Here is a 22,723-nt window from a genome sequence, read left to right on the forward strand (position 1 = left end):
GACCAGGAGTGTCTGACTGGACGTAGGTCCATTTTCAGCAGAGGCCTGGGGAGAAAACCTCCACAGTTAAAATGTACAGACAGTAGTTACATTGGATTTACATAGCAATTAACAATTACAAACATAGTAATAGATGAAGAACATAGTTCATCAGTAGACAACTAGAATCTTTATCATCTGCGAGGTTTATAACAGACATTAACAATTGTTACAATAAGAAGTTCCTGCTGTATAATAAGTAGTTAGGCTTATGAGCATCCGAGCTTGCTATAATCAAGGTAGTTAGTGGGGTGGAAAGAAAGGTAGTGGGTGGATGGGTTGGGTGATATTAGAGGGGGAGTTGCAAGGGCATAGCCAGCATGTTTTTAGGTGCGCTTTTAGTAAAGTTTTGAAGTGGGTGCATGATGGTATGGAGGTAATTGTGGGTGGGAGGGAGTTCCATAATTTGACTATGGCGCAAGAGAATAGTGCTTCTCCAGCAAAGTTATTGGCTTTAGTGACCTGTAAGTGATTTTTGTTGCTGGATCTTAGTGGTCTGGTGGTGCGATAGGGTTGAAGTAGATTCTGGAGGGATGGGACTTTTAGTGGATGGTTTACTAGTATGTGGGCGAGTGTGAGTTGATAGCATTGAAGGAGATGAGGGAGTTCAAGCCAGCCCAGTTCAGCAAGTGAGAAACAGTGGTGATTACAGTAGGATGCCCCTGTGACGAATTTGGCGATTTTGTTGTAGCAGGTCTCTAGCTTGTTTAGATCGCATTGCCTTAGGTTGGTATATGTTGCAGAGACATAAAGTAGGGTGGAGATAATGTGGGAATTTGCTACTGAAATCTTTGCTGCTTTGGTGAGAAGTTGCTTATTTCTGTATAATGCTCCTACTTTTTTGTGGACTTTTTTTATGGTCATGGATATGTGAATGTCAATTTTTTTAGTTTGTCTATTTCCACTCCTAGCAATTTGGTGTGTTCTGTTGGGTGTATACTGGTGGTGTCTTTTGCCGTGATGTTAAAGTGAGAGTTGTTTTGAGTATGTTTGGTGGGTTGGAAGATAGTTTAGTTTTATTTGGGTTGAGTATTAATTGGGCATCGGATAACCAAGTTTCAGCAGAGGAAAAGGCTTCCTGTGTGACTTTTTGCAGTTTGGGTAGGGACTGGGCTGAGCAGATGATGGTTGAGTCATTTGCGTATTGTATGAGTGTGCCATGTTTGGTGGCGGAGGCTAGATTATTGGTGAATATAGAGAAGAGTAGGTGTCCAAGAATGGATCCTTGGGGAACCCCTATAGAGACAGGTAGTTGGGGAGATATAATTCTGCCATACAATGGATTGTTGGCGGTCAGACAGGTAACTCTGAAACCAGTTGGTGACTGATTGAGAGAAGGATAGGTTATTGAGGGCAGAGACGAGTTGTTTGTGTGGGACCATGTCAAATGCTTTAGACAGGTCTAGGAAAGTAGCAGAGGAGAGAGAGCCATTGTTTTTATGTTGAAGGATAGTGTTAGTAAAGGAGAGTAAGGCAGTGGTGGTCCTATGGTTTGGTCGGAAACCATGCTGAGTATTGGAAAGGAGGTTGTTAGTAAGGAGGTAGTCTGAGACCTGAGAGTGAATGTATCTCTCTAGTATTTTGGAGAGTGGAGAGAGAATAGCTATGTGGCGGTAATTGGTTAGTTCTGTGGAGGGGCCGCTTTTGTGGAGGGAAAGTATATGTGATACTTTCCATAGTGTGGGAACGTAACTTTGACAGAGATGTGTTAATCAGGATGGATACTGGGTAGGCTAGAGCATCAGCTGCGATTTGTCGTTATTCACTTGGGAGGTTGTCTGCTGCTAATTGGTGGGCTTAAGTTTAGTTAAGAGTTTTTTATGTTGGAGGTAGGAACAGGGGAAAAAGAGAAGACAGTGGGGAAATTACTAGTTGAAGGTGTGGGTTGGAGGGGAGGGGGGTTGTGTTGTCTAGCTAGTGATAGTATGGTTTGTGTGAAGTGTGTGTTGAATGAGGTAGCAGTATTTTCGGAGGAGTGAGGGATGTTAGGAGGGAGGGGTACTGACTTTACCTGGGTGGAGGATGGAGTGTATGGAGGACCAGAATTATTTGGGGTTGTGTTGGGAGGAGTCTAGGGCAGACTGGTAGTATTGGAATCTGTCCTGTTTTATTAGCTTTTTGACTCTATTGCATAGTTCTAGGAATTTCTGTCTAGTTGAGGGGGTTTTGGTTTTGCGCCATTGTTCCCAGGCTTTTTCTCTGTTTTTCATTTCTGACTTAGTGGTTTTCTGTAGCCATGGGGAGGGTTGTGCTTTGGTTCTGGAAAGTCTTATGGGGGCATGGTAATTAAGGATGCTCAGGAAGGTAGTATTAAAAAATTCAACTGCGTCATCAAGACTGAGATACTTTAGAGGAGTTACATTCTTTGAGAGATGAGATGAATGTGAGTGGGTTAAAGTTTAGTTTTTTATGTATCTGACGGTAGATGACAGCTTTAGCTTGGTATACGTGTTTTTTGAGTAGGAATGTTGGGGAGTGATCACTGAGGCTATCTGATAAGCAGCCTGCTATATATGACTGGGGGCTCTTACTGACTAGTATCCAATCCAGGGTAGTATGCTTTGTTGGAGTTTTTATTTATCCTGGTTGGCGACTGGACTAGTTGGGTGAAACCATGAAGTGTAGATGATGGGTTGGATGGTTGCCAGAACAGGAATGCCAGCCAGTATTGAAATCACCTAAAATTATAGTTTCTTGGGAGAGATGGTGGGTAGACCAGCTGGGAAGGTTTTCTAGTGGAGGGATGTTTTGGCCAGGTGGGAAGTAGCATCCAATTATGTTGATGGTTTTATTTTGGTTTATTTTGAGGTTGGTATATATTATTTCTTTATTGCCTATTTGTGGAGCTGATGATTTTAAGATCTGGATGTTTAGATGCTGTTTAAATATTACAGCTACACCGCCTCCTTTCTTGTTTAGCCGGTCTACTCTTAGTATGCCATAACTGGTAGGGAGGATTTGCTCACTGGTAATGTGAGGTTTTAGCCAGGTTTCTGTCAGGATGACTATATCTGCGGAGTACAAGTCTATGGTGGCATGGAGTTCATGGACCTTGTTGGATATACTTCTAATATTTAGGCTTAGAGGGAAGTCACTTGGCTTTCTATTGGGTGTGATTTGGGAGAAGTTGTGGTTTCTAGTCTGATTATGAGGAGTGGGGTTGGAGATGGTGGGGCCAGGGTTGGGGTTGATGTCTCCACTTAGGGCTAGTTTTGATATGCATGAGGTTATTAGTCTTCTCAGTTTTTGAATGTCTGTTTATTAGGGAAACTTTATGTTTGTGCTCTATGTGTAATAGGTATGGTGGGAGGGTTACTATATTAAGTTGTAGGGATGCTTTTTATTTGAGTAATATAGTTGATAGAATATGTGGGGGGTGCATAGGGATGGTTCTTGAGTTGGTGGGAGGGGAGCTGAGTGAGGGTGAGACATGAGTGGTGGTGTGAGTAGTAGTATGATAGTGGTTGAGTGGGGGAATGATGGAGTTTTGGTAGGATGTAAGATATGAAAGGAGAGTGCATGCAGTGAGCATAGGTGTGATATGCTTATACATGTTAGTTGAGGAGGAGTGATAGTAGTGGGAAGATGGAGGAGGTAGTGTTGGATTTAGTGCCGTGGTTGGCTGTTGGAAAGATGGGAGGGGTTTGCGTGTGTAATAAAGGTAGAATCACTGGGGGTGGGAGAGAATTGGGGGCAGTGTGGGGAGCGAAGCTGGCAGAGACCCTGTTAGTTGCTCTTATGAGGTGCGGGAAACAATCAGGTAACAGAGTAAACTGATAAAAGAACATATGATAGTGAATGTGGAGGCTCGGGTAGGTACCCTGTATTTCCACAAACTATCATTTAGCTGTGCCCCAGTTCAGGCAGTTTTATTAAGTTTTATGGCAGGGCTGAGCATAAAGTGCTCAAAGGGTGGTTGTAGTTTTAAAAATGGTGCTTGCCACAGGTAATATTTATTAACTTTGGGATTGGCTTAAGGTAATAAACATGGGAGGGGGAGAACAAGGGTGTGAGCAGGCAGTTCTTTTGTACTGCTGCCAATGAGCCAAGATCAAGCAAAGACAAGTTTGTGTTTAAGAAACAATCGGAATTGACCAAGGACTGCTCTGAAGCTATAAGTCATTTCTTAACCATTTCTCAGGTGGCGCTAACCTTGTATCAGTAGGCTACTGTGGTCTCAATTTAAATAACAAACACAGTATTTGATCAGTTATGGATACTATTTGCTAACAGAAGGGAATAAAAGAGAAAATGGAAGATGTGTGTGTGTGGGTGGGGGGGCTGCTTACAAGCCAAAGCAGAGTGCTCTCCAGGGGATAATGAATATTAGCTCAAACAGGTAGACACATACTCAGAGCTAACTTTAGCTGTTTGTGTTTGCAGACAGTTCAGACCCTGACTGCGCTTTTCTTATAACAATGTATCCACTGGTTGGATAAAAGTTAAAGGTGGTACTGCAGCTGAATACTTAGAGTGGTATTAGGTTGGAGAGACACTGAGCTCCTCATGGGGCCTGTAGCAGAGTGGATTGTAGTTTTCCACGTATTTGGGCAACTCATCTTCACCAGACAGCCTAAAGAAATTCAGCCTGGAACTTACCCAAAATCTAGTTGTCTTGGGTGAAGACTAGACACTAGACTTGTGCAGGCCTTTCTGCTGCCAAACAAAAGTGCTCAGCCTCTCCGTTTACTTCTTTCCATTCAATCTTGTGTAGCAAGAAGTCCTCTCAGAGAACTAGGTTCATGGCTGTAACTATACCCATGGTCCCCTTTGCCAGACTCCATATGAGAAAGCTGCAATGGTACCTGAAATCCACTTGGTTCCAACATTCCCATCCCCTTGACATCCAATGGACCTTTGGTGGATATCATACGTAAATCTCAACCCAGGTTTGCTTTTCCAAAGTACAAACACCTCAATAGGAATTGTACACAGACTCCTCCGATGATGTATGAGGAGCATGGTCAGGCAACCTGAGAACTCAGGAACCATGGCCACCAAATCTAAGATCGGTACATATCAATCTGAAGGAGTTGTGGGCACTAATCCAGGCCCTGCGGTTCTTCTCCCACTCTTGGACTCCAGGTCCAAGACCTGTTGGGATAGGAGGCCACAAAAACAAACCTATCCCTCTAAGCAATTTACATTCCCTCACAGGGCAGCGTCCTTGGCACACTTTCTAAGCGGATCAAAAGATGATCTTCACAAATGAATTCTGAACAGGGAGATGTTCTTAGACATAGACCACAGATTGGGGACCCACAAAGAATATTTACCTCCACTGGCAAGAGATTCCCTCTTTTTTTCACCAGGACATACTTTCCCCAAGCTTGGAAAATGGATGCAACGTCCTTTACTTGAAAAGGGAAGTTCTAATAAGCCTTCTCTCAACTTTGTTCTTCCAAGGTCTTACCAAAGAGACAACCCAAAGGTGTTACTGTAAACTCCTTTGTGGCCAAGACAGCATTGGTTTCCCCTTCTCTACAACTTAGCCAAGGGCTATCACCACAAGTTACCCCTCACAGTGGATTTGCAACCTGACATAAATGATGACAGGATTCTGATCCCTTTTAGACACCAGTTTTCTGAAGATATTATTCAGGTTCTCCAGAAGGCAAGGAAACCTACTGCTAGGAAATCTTGTATAGCTGAAATGGAAAGGCTTTACTGTCTGGTGTCTTTCTAAAAACAGGACTTCGTGTAGTCTAATACTCCAGTAGTCCAGTATTATTTGTGTGAGCTGTTAAATTCTGAAGGTACTTATTTTGGCCATGTTTGCTTGCCTACCTCTGGATCCTCATCTTCTGTCCATATAAGAGTTAATACAGTTCTTAATAGGTGTGCCCCACCTAAGGCCCTCATGGTATCCCACCTGATTGAGACCTCATCTTTGTGCTGAAAGAACTCAACCTCCCTCCTTCTGAACCAGTAGCCTCTGCTTCTCTCAAATTCTGTACCTGGAAACCATTCTTCTGGTAGCCCGTACCTCAGCTAGAATAGTCTCTTAACTGTAGGCTCTTATTGCAACCCCTCCCTTCCTTGTTTTTCATAGGACACTGTCTTTGAGGCCATTACCACCTTTGTGAACTGTCTGTCAGGGCATAAATCTTCCCTAGTCCACAAAATAAGGGAGACTTTTACATTCTCTTGATGTGCACAAGATTCTGCCTGGATAAGACTAATAATATCCGCAAGTCTAACCAGTTGTTTCTCTTTCCAAGTTAGGGAACCCAATTTCTAAAGGGACTGTTGCCAAGTGGATTTCTAAATCCATTACTTTTTTACTGCACTCAGCATGGCAAATCCTTATCTTCTGCAGCAAAGGCATATTATTCTAGAGCAGTGGCTTTAACTGGAGCCTTTTACAAGTGGATTGACTCCTGAACAATTCTTGAAGCAGCTGCTTGGTCTTCTCTGCATACCTTTGCCAAACATTAAAGAGTAAATGCTTTTTCTAAATCGAGAGACACCTTCCTCTTCTCTGGATTACTGGAGAGTTTGCCTATTTCTCATCCAACCCCCCCCCCCCCACACACACACACACACACACACACACACACACACACACACACTTCATAAACTTTGGGAGTCACCCAGCAGTTTTGGAATACTACTACAGTGATGTAAGGAAGAACACAGTATAGTTTCATAAGAAGTCACCATAACCTAGATGTCATACAGATCACGTCTGCAGTATTCTTTCCCACCCTACCTTCCCCCTTCTCTGTTTCTTCTTTTTCCTCATGGACCAAGGGGAAATACTGTCTTTTTGCCTCTCCTTTCTTAGATGATCAGTTTATTTTGTTTCTCAGGCCTCTACAGACTTACTGGCTTGGAGATAGTCTGAGTATTTACCCTACTACGTCCACTAATGTATCCTTATGCCCAGAGGCTTAGGTCATACTTTGGATGTTAGCTCTGTGAAAGGTTTTGGCTTTGGCACCTGAAACGGATGTCCAGGTTATTTAGCAAGATAACTCAGTGCAGCAGTCTGAAGTACTGCAACAGTGATCAACAGGACATCTACTGTTATGGTAAGTTTCTGTACAACTATACTTGGTCTGCGTGATAATCCTTTGATTGTTTTTTTTTTTTTTTTTTTCTAGTGCTTTGATATGTCAGCAGCAGTCACTGCTGACTTCACATTCATAAGAATATTTTCATGATAGTTCAGTCTGAGGCACAGAGGGATAAAACCCTCACTGCTTTCCTGATGATCTAGGTCCAGCTTAGCTGCACTGGTGCTGGAAGGACTGGACTCTTTTTGGGGAGGATGAGGATTGAGTAGCTGACACTGGCTCGCTCATCCATTGAGAAGGGAGGCTACCTAGGCTCACTGCAGTTGCAACATTAAGAAGTCGAGCAAGCTTCGCTCTGAAAGGTGTATATACTGCATGAGTCAGAAGATTGCACATGTGGAAGGACTCACACACACTCCCATAGGCAGAGGTTGTGGAGCTCGCAAGATAGCTGTGTAGTGGGAGGGGTTTAGGGCACCAGCAACAATATGACACTGCACCAGCATCCTTTCTCTCTTCACTGGATATGGAGGTGAGTCATGATGAACCTGTTGGAGTCTAAAGAGAGTCTGGTTGACCTGTTAAATGATGAGAGAAGCTCCCTCTACCTGCAGCTTGATGATCAGCTGCAGGGAGGTGGAGCAAAAAAATATGTTTTCATGATATTCTTCAAAAAAAAAAAAATGTTTCCAGGATGGGTGATTAGAATATGGGGATTTTGTCTTCATGGCTTCATCTGATGGAATATGTTTGAATATTCGGCCCTCCTTGTGTTTTCTATACCCGTCAAAATGATACAGCAACAATATAATTTGATAGTTGACACTTGCCTAATTAACAGGTGCCAACAGTTAGTGAAGCATTGGTTTTCAGGCAATATCAAGCACACACAAGGCACTGCATTGGACTTTTCTGTTAATTCTATAGTTAAAAAAAAAAGTCTAGGTGTGAGTGGACACCCCCTGATATAAACAGAATTAACTATGTAATATCAGTCGGTCATTCTTACCTGTCTAGCTGCCCATGTGCCAAACTACACATACTTGGAAAGAGAGGGGAGCGTTGGTGGTTACCGAACAAGTAACTTGTCTGCTCATGTAATCCCATCAGTGCAGTACAGTTGAAGTTATAATCTGGACTTCTTCCTGTGTTTTGTAGACATTATTTTGTGATAACTACATGTCCTGATGATTGCTTGCTTTCTCACAGCAGTGTGGATAAAATTACAGTCCACCCTATTGTTGATGTAAGTCTTTCTAGTACAGAATAATTTTCCTGACAGCCTATTAGTGCAGATTGTGAATCACTTCTGGTGTAGTCATGCTTGTTTACGTAAACATTTTAGGAGATTTAATAATTGCTAGTTTACAGCATGAGAACAAAAATTAAGTTTGAGATTTCTGTGTTCTCAGAATTTGCAGAGGACATGTGTGTGCAATATGGTATTTTCAATGCAAACCTTTTTGAGACTTGGTTTTTATTTTTTAGGTCATTATTCCTAACTGGTACTTAGTAAAACTCAACTTTGTGTTCTGTGTTGCTAGGGGCTTGCATATGTGGAATATGAAAATGAAACACAAGCTTCACAGGCTGTACTGAAGATGGATGGTATGACAGTCAAAGATCACTGTATCAAAGTTGCAATCAGTAACCCACCAAGGAGGAATGTACCTGAAAAAACAGACCCTAACAAGCCAACGGGACCCATGGTACCAAGACAGATATATGGGGCGTAAGTATCTCTCAGAGGGTGAGGCTTTGTGCTTAATTAATATGTTGCTTTAGATATATTATCAACCACATTTGCACAATTACTTGATACCAGAAGGCTGCAGAAACTAATTTGGGAAAATATGTTGCACTTTGGAAAAGTCTTGCTTTTGTGGACTTGTGATGTCTGATGTATTTCATTAGCAGTTTGTCAAGTTGTTTTTAAAGGTGTGTTTGTAATTGTTTAGTAGCATTTTCACTGGAAAGGTTGACTTATCTAGTCACTTGCGTGTAGAAGCAGTCTTCCTCCAGTCACACAGGTGGCATGCCATGTAACATCATGGAGTATATGAAATAGATGGCCCTTAGGTTGTAATGTTGTGAAAGTGAATGCTGTTATTAGAATTTTTCTTCTCTATAGAACATTGCATAAAGTAGCTGCTGCTTGTTATAGTATGGCAAATGTGAGCACTGCCACTCCAAGTTCTTGTGTACATTTATTGGCTTTATGCCACGACTGCTTGTCTGTTTCTTTAGTTTTTCTTGCTCTGCTTTCCAGCATGCAGTTTCCATTTTAACAGCATATCCTAGTCATGTGGTCTCTATATGCTTATACTTGAATTGCTTGATGATATTAAGGTCTTTGTGCAAGCCTTTCTGAATGAGATGCGAAAGATTAGCCTAAGGGTTGCAAGAAATCACAAACTGCACCCTTTGATGTGGATCTGTTGGTTACTGTGATGGGTTAAGTCTCTCGGCCTCTGTATTTTTCTCCAGTTGAGAGTATCATTGGAGAATATTTCATTTAATTTTTCTGAGATGAAATGTATGGTCAGTTAAAGCCCTCCTTTAAATGTAGTTATTATTTCTCAAGTCATTTGTTGATGTTGCAAATTCGGAAACCTAGAAATTCCAAGGACCTTAGGTTTCATCTCGTAGATCTGCTACTCTTTACTTGAAACCACTTAATGTCAAAAGTTTCTAGTACTGTGTCAAGCTGATCAAACAAATTTGCATTTGCGGAGAGTATGCAAGGTGCTAAATTCACAGTGGTCAGTTTTACAAACTTCAGTGCCGTCAATCCTGTCTCCAGAAAAAGATTGGTCAGTGCCCTTACTTAGGTTTATACCACTTCTACTGCTGAGTTTAATTGGGCAGTGTAACTTGTCTGTATATTTGACTCCTTTCCTGACTTCAGATCACCAGCTGTGAATAGAGTTGAAGTTTTGAGTTAGGTTTGCCATTAACAGTTGAAGGTCTGCCCTTTGCTGCTGATGCATTGGATATGTAGATGCACTAACGCAGGTAATATAGGTACTTCTAGAATGTGTCAGTAGTGGCAGACTGCATGAAACACTGTAGTGCCACTCTCCTCTGGTTAATTATAAACTGTTCATAGGAGCAATACTAGACAAGCAGTCATGAAGGCCATAAGATGCCTAGCCATATACACCTTTAAGAAGACACACTTAAAAGTTTGTGCCTCCCTTTTCAAGCACTTAATAGTGCTGACCTCTGAAATTGAGCTGGGGTTTACTTGACATTCCTGGTATAAATTTGTTTGTAACCATTCATTTATTAAGACTAGCTTTAAAAGTATTCAAAGTAGTACATAGTTTGACCTGTAGTGGTAATGTATTCCATAGGCTGGAAATATGTTCGGTTAGGAACCTATCTCTCCAGCAAGTCTTGTTTTTTTTTATTATTGTAGATTTAGGTCCTTAGAGTGGGTATTTGTATAACCACTAATCTGAAGTAGTTAACTTCATTTATCTGCAACCTGTGGGTATTCGAATCCATATCTGATCCGAGCCGGCAACATTTTTCAAGCATCTGCTCCAAGCTCCTCCCCTTACCCATAATCCCTCACATATTCTACCTTCCGTCAGATCTCATTTGCCGCTTCATGCGTACGTATTGTGGTCTCTATAGCTACAAATTGGGTGTAGTAAGTGGTACTTTTTCCTATATATTTAGTGTGTGTGTGTGTAGTTTTTTCATCCCTTTCCTCCCCTTCGTCGTTGGTCAGTTTTCTGTCAAAAAAAAAAAAAAAAGTAGTTTAAAAAGTTAGTTTGTGAGGTAGTGTAGGCCTAACCATCCTTAGTGCGTGCGTGTGTTAGTTGGTTTAGTTTTGGCTGAGTGGTTTTTGGTGATGGCTGAGCAGCCAAAACCAACCTTTAAAAAATGCACAGAGTGGGGCCACAGGCTTTCACCGGCTGATGACCACACTGTGTGTGTTATTTGCCTGGGTGTTCTACACCTATCTTTGCCTTGTAGTGTGTGTGCAGGGTTCATCCCTAGGGCATTGAAAGAAAGGAAGGCAAAGCTGGTAGCTGAGGGCCTGCTACCAGTTTCAGCATTGGACTCGACCTCGGCTCCAGTAGCCGATCAACCCCCCCCCCCTCAGGCTGGGACTCATCCTCTCTCTAAGCCTTCTGAGATGGGGACAAAATCAAAAGTAAAAGATGAGAGAGGCAAGGATAAGAGAGGGGGAAAGGCACTGCAAACAGTCTCCAGAGCGGGAGCCCTTTCCCAGCCCACCTACTAAAGTTGTTAGGACCACCTCTCCTCTGCTCCACTCCCCTAAGTTCTCACCAGAGCAGACTGAGCCCTCGGACCAGAGGCCTTCTTCGAAGTAATCTCACAGACCAGCCAGATCTGAGTCGGTCGGAGCTTGACATGGACAGGATGATGTGGGGTTTCATTCGGAACCAAATCCAAATGGCAGTCTTGTCAGGCCCCTCTGGGGACCTCTGTGCCCTTCTTCCATCCAATCTCTCCTTCCCTGATCTGACCTGCAGTTTCGGGGTTTATGGATCCGAGGAGCATCGGAGCTGGGGGTTCGGCGCCGATGGTTTCTCCAACCTCGACGCCGGCGATTACCTTGAGTTCCTCGGACCACACTTGTTCAGATTCGAGCAACTCTTGAGGCTGAGAACGGGGAGTCTGATCCGAGGGAACGGAGGTGTCTTCATCTCCGACTTTGTCGTTTCCGAGCCGTTGACCTCGGCCCCGATCCTCACGGCAGAGCCAGGGAGAGCTTCTTCCTTGTTGGTTGCTAAGGAGGTGCGCTCTCCTTCGGCCTTCGACATGGTGGAGAGGGTTCTCTCCCAAGGATTGAGACCCCAGCCCATTGTGTTGGACTCTGCCCAGGCTCCTGTGGATTTGGTCACAACTCCCATCAGCTTGTCCCAAGGACAGCCTGTGCTAGAGGACCCCCAGGTGGATCCCGTAGTGGAACCCCCCCCTGACTTACGAGCCCTCTTCAGAGAGTCACACTGAAGAGGGTCCCTGTAAGCACTCGTGTAAGAGGAGGCACATGGACTCCCCCGAATCCCTTACAGAAGATATTGACTTGGATGAAGGTGAGGGTTCCCCCAGGTCACCTCCCGAGCATGTCTCCTTTGGAGACATCATGGAAATCCTCCACCAGAGAGGAGGTTGGTCAGCCCCAAAACCCACTATGGACGAGTCAGTATTCCTGGTGGCTTTTGGCACAGGCCCATCTACATTCTGGTTGTCCCCTCCTGCAGATTCCTTAGTGCATCTCATTACCACGTGGGCATGGAAGGAGCCTGACACCATAGAGCCAACACCCAAATGCCCAGACATGATCCTTTCTCCTCCCACAGACAGACAGGCCTGGTACAAGGGATGCCCGGTGGATGCTATGGTGGTTGCAGCTGCCACCAAGAGAGAAATGGCACATGAAAGTTCTTCGGTCCACCCTCCGGACAAGGAGTCTAGGGCAGTGGATCGGTTTGGAAAGCGAGGTTTTTTTCAGCAATGTTTTTCATATGAGTGCTGAATTGTTTGGCACACGTCATACGACTTCAGCGAGACCTAGTCACGGAATTCGCTGTGTCGCCCCCAGAGTCTTTGTCGCCAGAGGACAAGCGGCTGTTTTCGGTGAAAATGTCGACTCTAAAATCTGTTTCTAACACGTCCATGCATCTTCTTTCCCATGCCACGGAAGGAGTTTCTAGTGTGGCTGGGACAGGCATAGCTATGAGGCGACACGCTTGGCTCAGACTTTGTCAATTCGCAGACCCCTTCAAGGCATCATTCACAAATGCTCCCTTTATGGTTCCTCCCTGTTCGGGAAGACAGTTCGTGACACCTTGTTCCAGAGCGAGAAGGACGGGAAGACTTTGTCTGCCATCGGAGTCCGCTTTTCTAGCCCTCAAAGATCTTTTTCTAGGATTCAGAGAGGGCAAAAGAAAATGTGGTTCCGAAAATCTCAGTTTTCCCGGGACTCTCAAGACAACTCATCCCCTAGAGGCAGAGGGGGGGGGACAAGACAGACGCCGCCCCAGAGGCAGAGGGGGCCCGAGGAACTTTGGGTCTAGGGAGACCTTCTTGGACAGACAACCCTGAGGGGGTTGCCCGACTGTCCTACTCCGGACACAGTCTGGGGAAGATTGTCATTGCACCTAACGGCTTTGGAGTCCATTACGACGGACCATTGGGGGCTCCAAATAATATCCAGAGGCTACTCCATCCCGTTCGTTGCCCCACCTGTCCACCCAAAGTGCCTCGCAGATGTTCCACCTGCTCAAAGGGAGGCGGCAGCGCATGAAATTTCAAAGCTGCTTCGCAATCAGGCCATCGAACCGCTCCCCCCAGATCAATCTGGATTAGGTGTTTACTCCAGGTTCTTTTAAGTGCCAAAAAAGACGGGGGACCTCAGGCCCATATTGGACCTGTCAACTCTGAACCTGACTGTAGCCAAGCAGAAATTCCGGATGGTCACCTTGCAGTCCATTCTACCTTACCTCCGAGAATGCGACTGGATATGCTCGATAGACCTCCAGGACGCTTAATACCATATCAAAATTTGCAGAAGCTCCAGGAGATTCCTTCGCTTCCGGCTGGGAGCCAGTCATTTCCAGTTCAGAGCCCTACCCTTCAGTCTCACCACAGCCCCCAGGGTGTTTACCAAGGTTATGGCAGTCGTAGCGGCTCACCTGAAGCTTCAGGAAATTCAGGTGTTTCCTTACCTAGACGATTGGCTCCTCGCTGCTGCCACCAAGCGTCTACTTTGCATGGCCAGAGACTCCTTCCTGCATCTTGCAGTCAACCTAGGGATTACCATCAACATCTCCAAGTCCCACTTGAACCCGACACAGACCTTGGAATTTATAGGGGCACGGCTGGACACTCTACTATTGCAAGTTTTTCTCACTCTGGACAGGGTCCAGAACCTACGGGCTCATGTGTCAGTGATCCTCGGCCCCAGGACGCCAAAAAGGTGAGCAATGTTCTCCGAGCCCTAGGCTCCATGGCTGCAGCAATCTCAATCCTTCCCTGTGCACGCCTTCACATGTGAGTGCTTCAGTGGACCCTGGCAGTTCAGTGGTCTTAGTTAGACCTCCCCATGGACTATCCAATACAAATCAGTAGAGCCTGCAAGATTTCTCTTCTCTGGTGGCTCCACTCGCTGGAAATCTTGGCAGGTCGTCCCTTCATAACACCCACAGCCCATGCCACAGTGACCACAGATGCTTCCCAGCTCGGGTGGGGGGGGCACTATTTGGGGAGGACAGTCCAAGGCATGTAGTCCCAGACCGAGACCAGATTGCATATCAGTGTTCTGGAGATGAGGGCAGTGCTTTTAGCGTTGCAAGCCTTTCATGCTGTTCTTCCCCCAGGGACGATTGCAGTTCAGTCAGACAACATGTCTGTTGTCTGGTACATCAACAAACAAGGAGAAACCAGATCTTACCCTCTCTGTCACGAGGCCATGAGAGTGTGGGAGTGGGCGATTTTCACCAGTCGGTTTCTGATTGCAGTGCACATCCCGGGACACTCCAAAATTTTAATGGACAGACTGAGTCGGACTGTTCTAATGCCATACGAGTGGTCTCTGAAACAGTCAGTAGCGGAGGAGATCTTCCTTGCATGGGGTCAGCCTTGCTGCGATCTCTTTGCATCTCCTTCCCACGCGAAGTGCAGCGAGTTCTTTGCTCTGATCCCCTCACCAGTTGACTCCCCCAGAGATGCTCTCATCCATGCTTGGCCTCCCGGTTTACTGTATGCTTATCCGCATTTACCTCTCATTCCGAAGTTTCTTTAGAAAGCTTGCCGACCGGGGTGCAAAGTGATCCTCATTGCCCCGTTCTTGCCTCATCAGGTGTGGTTCCCTTTCCTCTTGTCTCATGTTCTAACTCCTCCTCGGATTCTGGATCCCTGCCTGGAATCTCATCTCTCATCCCTCGGGCATCAGTCCGCCCAATCTGGGCAGCCTCAAGCTGACGGCTTGGTTGCTTCAGTTCCCCTTATTGCTAGGACTCCTGGTGTGTCATCTCCAGTAGAGACTATTTTTGTGGCATCCCACAAAGCTTCAACTAGAAAGGTTTATCGCAGAAAATGGAAACGCTTCTCAGAGGAACCTAGATCCCTTTTACAGCCCCGGTTCCTGCAGTGATGGAGTTTTTGTCCAGTATTTCCCAACAAGTGGCTAGTTCCTCTACGGGGAAAGTACAACTGGCAGCCATATCTAATTTTCATGTTGGCGAAAATATGAATGCTTTGGCCTCTTTGAGACTGTGTAAAGCTTTCCTGAAAGGCACTTTTCTTTTACGTCCCCCGGTTAAGGATTCAGTCCCTCCTTGGGACCTTACCCTAGTTCTGCAGGCATTGGTTGCTCCCCCATTCGAACCAGCAGCGTCAGTAGATTTGAAATTCTTGTCCTGGAAGACAGCCTTTCGAGTGGCCATTACTTCGGCCAGAAGGGTTTCTGAGATCCTAGCTTTGTCTGCCGTGCCCCCTTACTTGATCTTTCATAAATACAGGGTTTCGATCCGCACAAAGCCTTCTTTCTTACCGAAAGTTGCCTCTGAATCAAATATTAACCAGATGATTAATCTGCCTGTTTTCTTTCCAAATTTTCAGAACAAGGGTGAATATAAGCTGCATTTGCTAGATGTTCATAGACAGCTTTTTTTCTATTTACATAGCACTAAACAATTCAATACGTCTGACCAGTTATTTGTGTCCTTTTCTAGACCCTTTTTGGGCAAAGCCATTTCCAAGGTCTCCTTAGCTAGATGGATTACACAATGTATACTGCAAGTCTATAAGGATAAAGGTCTGTTTCCACCTCGTCCTGTTAAAGCTCATTCTATCAGATCTATGGCAACTTCTACTGCTTTTTGGTCTAGGGTTTCACTGGATGATATGTGTGCAGCAGCGACCTGGGCAAGGTCACATACATTTATTTTTCATTATAAGTTGGATTTGATCTCTAGAGGGAGAGCATCCTTTGGCTCTGCGGTGCTCAGGAATATCCTTCCATGAGGGCCTCCCAGAAGTTTTGGTAGCTGGGGACTCTGTCCCACAGGTTGCAGATAAATGAAGTTAACTACTTCAGATAAAGAAGTTATGTATTCACCATAACTTTCCATCTGAGTAGTTATACTTCATTTTCTGCAACCGTCCTGCCCACCTTCCCCCGAACATGTTCTAGGTTAATGCTGTTATTGAGTTGCTGATAGTTTGAATAGTGGCAAACTCGATCTGAGGGAAGGTAGGAGATGAGGGATTATGGGTAAGGGGAGGAGCTTGGAGCAGATGCTTGAAAAATGTTGCCGGCTCGAATCCGATATGAATCCGAATACCCACAGGTTGCAGAAAATGAAGTATAACTACTCTGAGCGTTATGGTGAGTACATAACTTCTTTTTTTGCAAAGAAACAAGATATCAAGTAGGATTGGATCTTTCATGGCTCGAAAAGCAAGGCACATACCACCTCGGAGCAACCTGTAGGCTGCTGATTATAAGGGCGAGTTGTGCTAATCTGTCCGGATAGTTGAAGGATTTAAGGCCTTGAATTTTCTTGGTGTGGTATGTGTGGGTTGTTTCTAGTTGGGCAAAGGGGTGGCATTGTATTCAGTGAACAACTTTTATGCTGAGTGTTACTGTGCTGAAGTATTTGCATTTAACTCGAGACAATTTTCAGTACACCAGGTATTTGAATATTTCAGCCCTTGTTACAGTGATTTAGTATTGGTGGATGAAAAAATAATAGTGCTTTGCTTGCAGTCATCAGTAAACTTGGGCAGCCACAGTTCTGAGTATTGGTCAGGATGTCTGCAAAATAGAGGGCTCAGCACTGATCCTTGTGATACCCCACTAGTTAGAATTTTACATTCAGAGAGGCCACCAGCAACTTTCACAACCTGGAATCTGTCTTGCAACCAGTTTGCAATGTAGAGTTGCATTAAAGTTGTCTATTTTTTTTTTAACAATACCAGAATGGAGGGTAGTGTCAAAAGCTTTGGCCAGATCAAGGTAAGCAGTGTGCACCAAAAAGATGCTTGGTAGGTTCTGAAAACAGGACCTGCTCTTTACAAAAGCAAATTGATTGTGGTTTAGATCAATAAAACTGCCTATTACTGCATAAATGTTAAGCTTTGTTACGTGCCACGACTTTGCATACAAGACTGATGAGGCCAGTTTATGTAACTAGGTCTTAAGGGGCCAGTTAAAACCACTGAGCTTTGGCTAAGTCTAGGGAACAAGATAGCTGATACAAGGCTTGCAGGTCCATGAGGTAGGTGAGAACCAAGTTATGTAAGGTTAAATAAATCTAGAACTTTATAGGTGATACAAAATGTAACCAGCAGCCAGTAAATAGTAGTTTCATCCCATGGCCCTCTTCAGACAGGCAGCAGAGTTTTGCACAGGTTAAGAGGTCATGTTCTTAATCCAGCACCCTCAGATAAAGGTGGTGCATTAGTCCAGGTGAACGAGGGAAAAAGGAGCATGTACTATGACAGACGGTCTGGAGAATGGTATAAGATGTTTTAATAAAGATATCATTTCTGAGATGGAAATGAGATGGAAACATGCAGATTTTAATGATAACTGACACCTGGTCCTTCGATCTCAGCTAGTTATCAATAATTACCCCCTAAGTTGCACATCTTCAACTTGAGTTCTATTTTTTTTTTTTTTTTTGCCACAGTAGGGGACAAAATAGGTACACACCTGTCTTGCTGAGTGGCAGAAGAAGTTATGGCCACTGTCTTGCTGGAATTGAACTTCATATGATTGCAGATTATCCACTTGTAGGTGGTGGTGAAATCTGTTGATAACCTGTTTAAAGTGGACGTAGACACTGAGGGAATGAGATGTACAGCAGTGTGGTGTCAGAACAGCAGTGGTGTTGCAGACCTCTTCCCGTGAGTAACCTCTCCTAAAAGAAACATGTGCATAATGAACATGATGGGATCCAAAAATGGAACCCTGCAGTACACCACCAAAAAGCAAACAAGGAGAGGAGCAAGTAAGCCCCTAAGACTAGTTTTTGTGTTATTGGACAGGTAGGAAGCAAACTAATCCAGAACTGCTTATGTGATGTCATGGTAATTCTGTAAATGGTCCAACAGGATCTCTTGAACAGCCATGTCGAATGCAGATGAGATGTCTTAACAGGTTCGGTATCAATTACAAATGCTGATAACTGCACCACTGTGAGATCATTAAAGACCCTAGTAAGCTGTTTCCATATTATGCCTAAACCAGCAACTAGATCCGAACAGGTCACTGGCATAGTTGTTCCTCAAATGTGAATCCATTTCCATGTGTACCACTTATTCAGTAACATTACCAAAAAAGAAAGAGGTGAGAGAGGCCTGTCGTTAACTGGGTTATCAAGAACTAAATTATCCAGTTTTGGCTTAGGAATAACCAAAACTTGCCTTAAGGACACAGGGATCTACCAAAGAACTAGACCCAGCACCCCAGATAAGGTTTTGCTAGCATTGATAGGGCAAGGATTTAGCCCACTAGTAGTTGCATGATTACTGGAAACAAAACTAATGAAGTGATAGTAATTTTGAATAAGAAACCTTTTTACTGGCATTACATTTTCTCATAGTTTAGTGATGATTGGTATTCTAGAGCCTGATTTCCATACCTGTTCTCCCTTCTCCATATTGGCCCCTTGACCTTCCTCCCACACGTACATCCTGATACCTGTCAGTGGTATTAAAGAGCATTAGCCAACACTATCGTCACATCTTTCTTGCTGTGGTATATTGAACATCTTAAGTACTCCGATTGCATCATCAATCTATCAAATCAATCTGAATCCAGAGTTCTCAGATAAGTGACCCTTTGGGGAATATTTCTTATCTTTGTATATCATTGTAATGGAAAGTAACTGACTTAGGTTCAGAAAACATCCATAACCTCTTGTCTTTATCTGTGTCCAGAGCACATCCAGTCCCAGTCGCCATTGTGCTTCCAGTGTGATTCTTTTAACCAAAGGAATACAAAGCACAGAGCAGAATCTCTCTAACAATTTCTCTCTCTGAAGAAGACACGTGTCTGGTCTTGGTCTGCTATATCATGTGCTTTTAATCCTACTACTACTACCAGAAAGTATTTGGAGAAGCAGCCTCATGAAATTTCAAGTCTCAGTTCCCTCCATGGCTTAAAAATTCTGATGTTGGTAAGACCCCCTTCACAGTCCACTGAATCCGGCATCTGTTTTTAGCTATGGCTTCAGACAACTCCTTTGGCACACAGCATGCCATTGTGAGCTGAATTTTGTGCTATCAGTTGATGCTAAGGCATAATTGCAAGCTCCAGATTCATATGCCCAGATCAGCAGCAGTACTGGAGAGGACTTCATCCCACTGTGTTTGTCCAGGATGACGTCAAAGAAGATCACATTGAGGTTTTGGGTGTGTGGCCTCCAAGGCAGGCCACACACCCAAACCCAGGCCCATGAAATCATATGCCAGCTTGCTTCATACTGTGCCAACTTGGCCTCATTCTTCCTTCCCCATCCATGCTGCCTCACAGGATCGTTTCAAGATGGCTTAATTCATTCACTCTGGAGCAGCTCGGAAAATGCAGACTTCTTACTTCCATTATAGGAACAACAGTACAGCCTGAGCTCATTTTCAGGTAATTCATTTGTAATACCATACAGAAAACAAATGTTCATAACTCTTTAACCACAAGAGCTAGACTAAAAATGTAAAAATGTAAATGCAAAAGTTGATCAGTAGACACTGATCTTTCTAAAGGTGCAAATGTTAACAGTGTGTATCTAAATCATTATTAAATATTTGTCAAGGAATGCTGATATGCATATTGTTTTACCTTTTTTGTAAAACAAATCATAATGTCTTGGTGAACGTATCATGTAGACCCCATACAATTTGTAATCAATATGTTTGCATGAATGTCAGCTTTAAAATGATACCTTAACAATTTTAATGATGAGCTCCTATACTGAGATTTTCACAGAAATATAATTAATATTATATTTCTGATAGTCTGATAATTAAAACATAATATGTCATCATCTGTGACAGATATTACATATCAGTGTACAAGTTGTGTGGCTCAATGTCAGCTTCAAAATGGTACATCATGTGTGTCGTCACCATGATCCCTTGCAAAAATATGAGCATAATAATGAGAAATATCCTAATTTCCATAATGAGACAAATAAGTCAAGTATTTGATTTCTGTCCTTGTCATAGATGAGCATTAAGTTTTTGCAGAAGTTGATGTTTGCTTGTTCTGCTGTGAATATTACACTCCACCCCTGACCTTGTCTTACTTACTTGCACACACATTCACAGAAATATGGCAAATATATTAATTGTCATCCTACAAAGCAAACAAAGTGGGATATCTGTCCATGTATGATGGTCACCATTCATATTATTACATGAAGTTGTACGTTTTGATAGTGGCTTCAAAAGGATACCTCACTCATCATCTTGCCATCTTTCCTAGCAGTGTTATTTACCAAAATATGAAAAAAATGTAATACTTTTCATAACCTAAGCCATAAACAAACTGTGATATCTGTACAGTGTACAGCGCACAGATACATTTTTTGCCATGTTGTAAGTACTAATACTTTATTCAAAATGACGTCTTACTTAGCATGTTGACATGTTCCATAGCAAAGGTATTTACCAAAATATGAAAAAATATCATTTTCATATCCTGAGTCATAAGCTGTGATATTTGTACATGTGTACAGCACACAGTTTTTTTACCATTTTGTAAGTAGTCATACTGTCTTCAAAATGCAGTCTTATTCAGCATGTTGAAATGTTTCCTACCAGTTATTTAACAAAATAAAAACAACAGTAAAAATAAAAGAATAAACTGGGGGGGGGGACTTCTGCATGACTTCACATTGACAGAAAACAAGTCTAGCATGTGCATTCATCAATGTGATAACTTTTAGTAATGTGAATAACAGTGACAGCTGCTGAGAATTTTATCTGACAAGTGATAATGACTCTGTGTTATACTGTAACTAAATTAGTAGTGTGATAATGACTTACATTTCATTACTGCAAGCTTCTGCATGTTCAGACACCAGTGATAATTGCTGCATATAACCTGTTGGGTAGACATTCATTATATTTGTAGTGCAGGTGTAATGTAAGACTGAGTCATTATCATCTGTTAGGAAAAGACCAGAGTAATTCAGTACAAGTAGTCTAGCACTGAGCCCTTCCTCTCACCTAAATTGTACACATGACTGACAAAGCCCGAAATATAGGTTCAAAGATGAGTACTAGGCTGACTGCCCTGGAGCCAGTACAAGCCTAGCCAAGAATATTCCCAGTCATCCTGCTGCCGGACGTTGGTTCCTTGTGCCCCTATTGAGCAAGGCTGTTGAAATAATCCCCGGGGTGAATTTCCTATTACCCGTCAAGATTTTTCTTGAAGAGGGCTAGTGAGGTGTTCTGCTTGATGTGAATGGGAGTTTATTCTAGAGTATGGGAAGTGTCTGGGTTAGGAACCTGTCCCCCCAGCAGGTTCTGTTAATTGTGGTTATGAGGTTGAGGTATTTGGAGCGTGTGTTGCGGAGGGATTGAGACTTTTTCAGATGAAGCATGTCTAGCAACACTGGGTCATACATGGCTTTGTTTGTCAAGCAGCGATTGCCTCTAAATAGGCAATATGAGATGGAGTAAAGCTGGAGTTATTTTGAGTCTTTCTGTATAGGGCGTGTGTTTGAGTCCTAAGATCCTCTTTGTGAGGAACTTTTGTGGCCTCTCCAGTTGTTGTAGGTGTCTAGTGAGGTACATGCCAAATGGGGCATTGCACTCTATAATGGGTCTAATGAGGGACAGGTAGAGAAGGGATTATGACTTCTTTCTTCCTGGATGAGAAACCTTTTGTAATGAGGTGTGCCTCATAGAAGGACTTTCTAACAACAGTGGCAACATGGTTGTTGAAGGAGAGATGGCTATCTACCTGTTTCCCTAGATCTCTTATCACACCTTAGGAGTTAAGTGGGCTACTGTGTTTTTCCGAAGGGAGTGATGATGCACTTTTTAGCATTGAGCTTAAGGCCATGGTTCTGGCACCAGTCATTGGTCTCTGAGAGGCCTTTTTGTAGGATGTCTGCATCAACTTGAGAATCAGTAATAGCTCTCAGTTTGCAGTCATCCGAGAATTTGGTTAACCAGAGTCCCTTTGTGTTTGCTTGAACTTCAGAGAAGTAGATGCCAAAAAGGAGGCGACCCAGAACCGATCACTGTGGGACTCCACTTGTAACTGCCCGGTAGTCAGATTTGGGGACCGCTACTTTAATCCTGTGGGTTCTGTCAGTGACTCATTTGGCAACCCATCTTATGATGTAGGGGTTAATGTCTAAGTTAGTGAGTCTATCAATGATTCCTGAGTGGGGGATGGTGTCGAAGGCCTTAGCTAGCTCGAGGTAGGCTGTGGTGTCGAAGGCCGTAGCTAGCTCGAGGTAGGCTGTGTGGACTACCTTGCCTTCATCCACCGCTGTGGTGACAGATTTGAAGAAGTCTATCCGGTTGAGCACAAACCCAAACTGCATGGGGTCCATGGTTTGAAGGTTCCCTATATCCCTATTTGTAAGGTCCATAATGATGCGCACCATAGCCTTAAAGAACAGGCTCGTCAGGCTGATGGGGGTAGTAGTTACCAGGGT

The 22,723-nt window shown here is 43.6% G+C and overlaps 1 protein-coding gene across 2 annotated transcripts in view; it reads left to right on the top strand.

The window, feature by feature from the left end:
* SART3 (spliceosome associated factor 3, U4/U6 recycling protein) overlaps positions 1-22,723 on the top strand; it is a 1,581,088-nt gene that overhangs the window by 1,511,482 nt on the left and 46,883 nt on the right. For both annotated transcript variants that reach the window (XM_044068408.1, XM_044068409.1), the window contains exon 18: positions 8,603-8,790. In XM_044068408.1, the coding sequence (XP_043924343.1) occupies positions 8,603-8,790 (188 nt within the window). The remainder of the gene's footprint in view (positions 1-8,602; positions 8,791-22,723) is intronic.

This window comes from Protopterus annectens, chromosome 4.part0 (genome assembly GCF_019279795.1).
Source record: "Protopterus annectens isolate FY-2018-M chromosome 4.part0, PAN1.0, whole genome shotgun sequence".
NCBI classification, from domain to species: Eukaryota; Metazoa; Chordata; order Ceratodontiformes; family Protopteridae; genus Protopterus; species Protopterus annectens.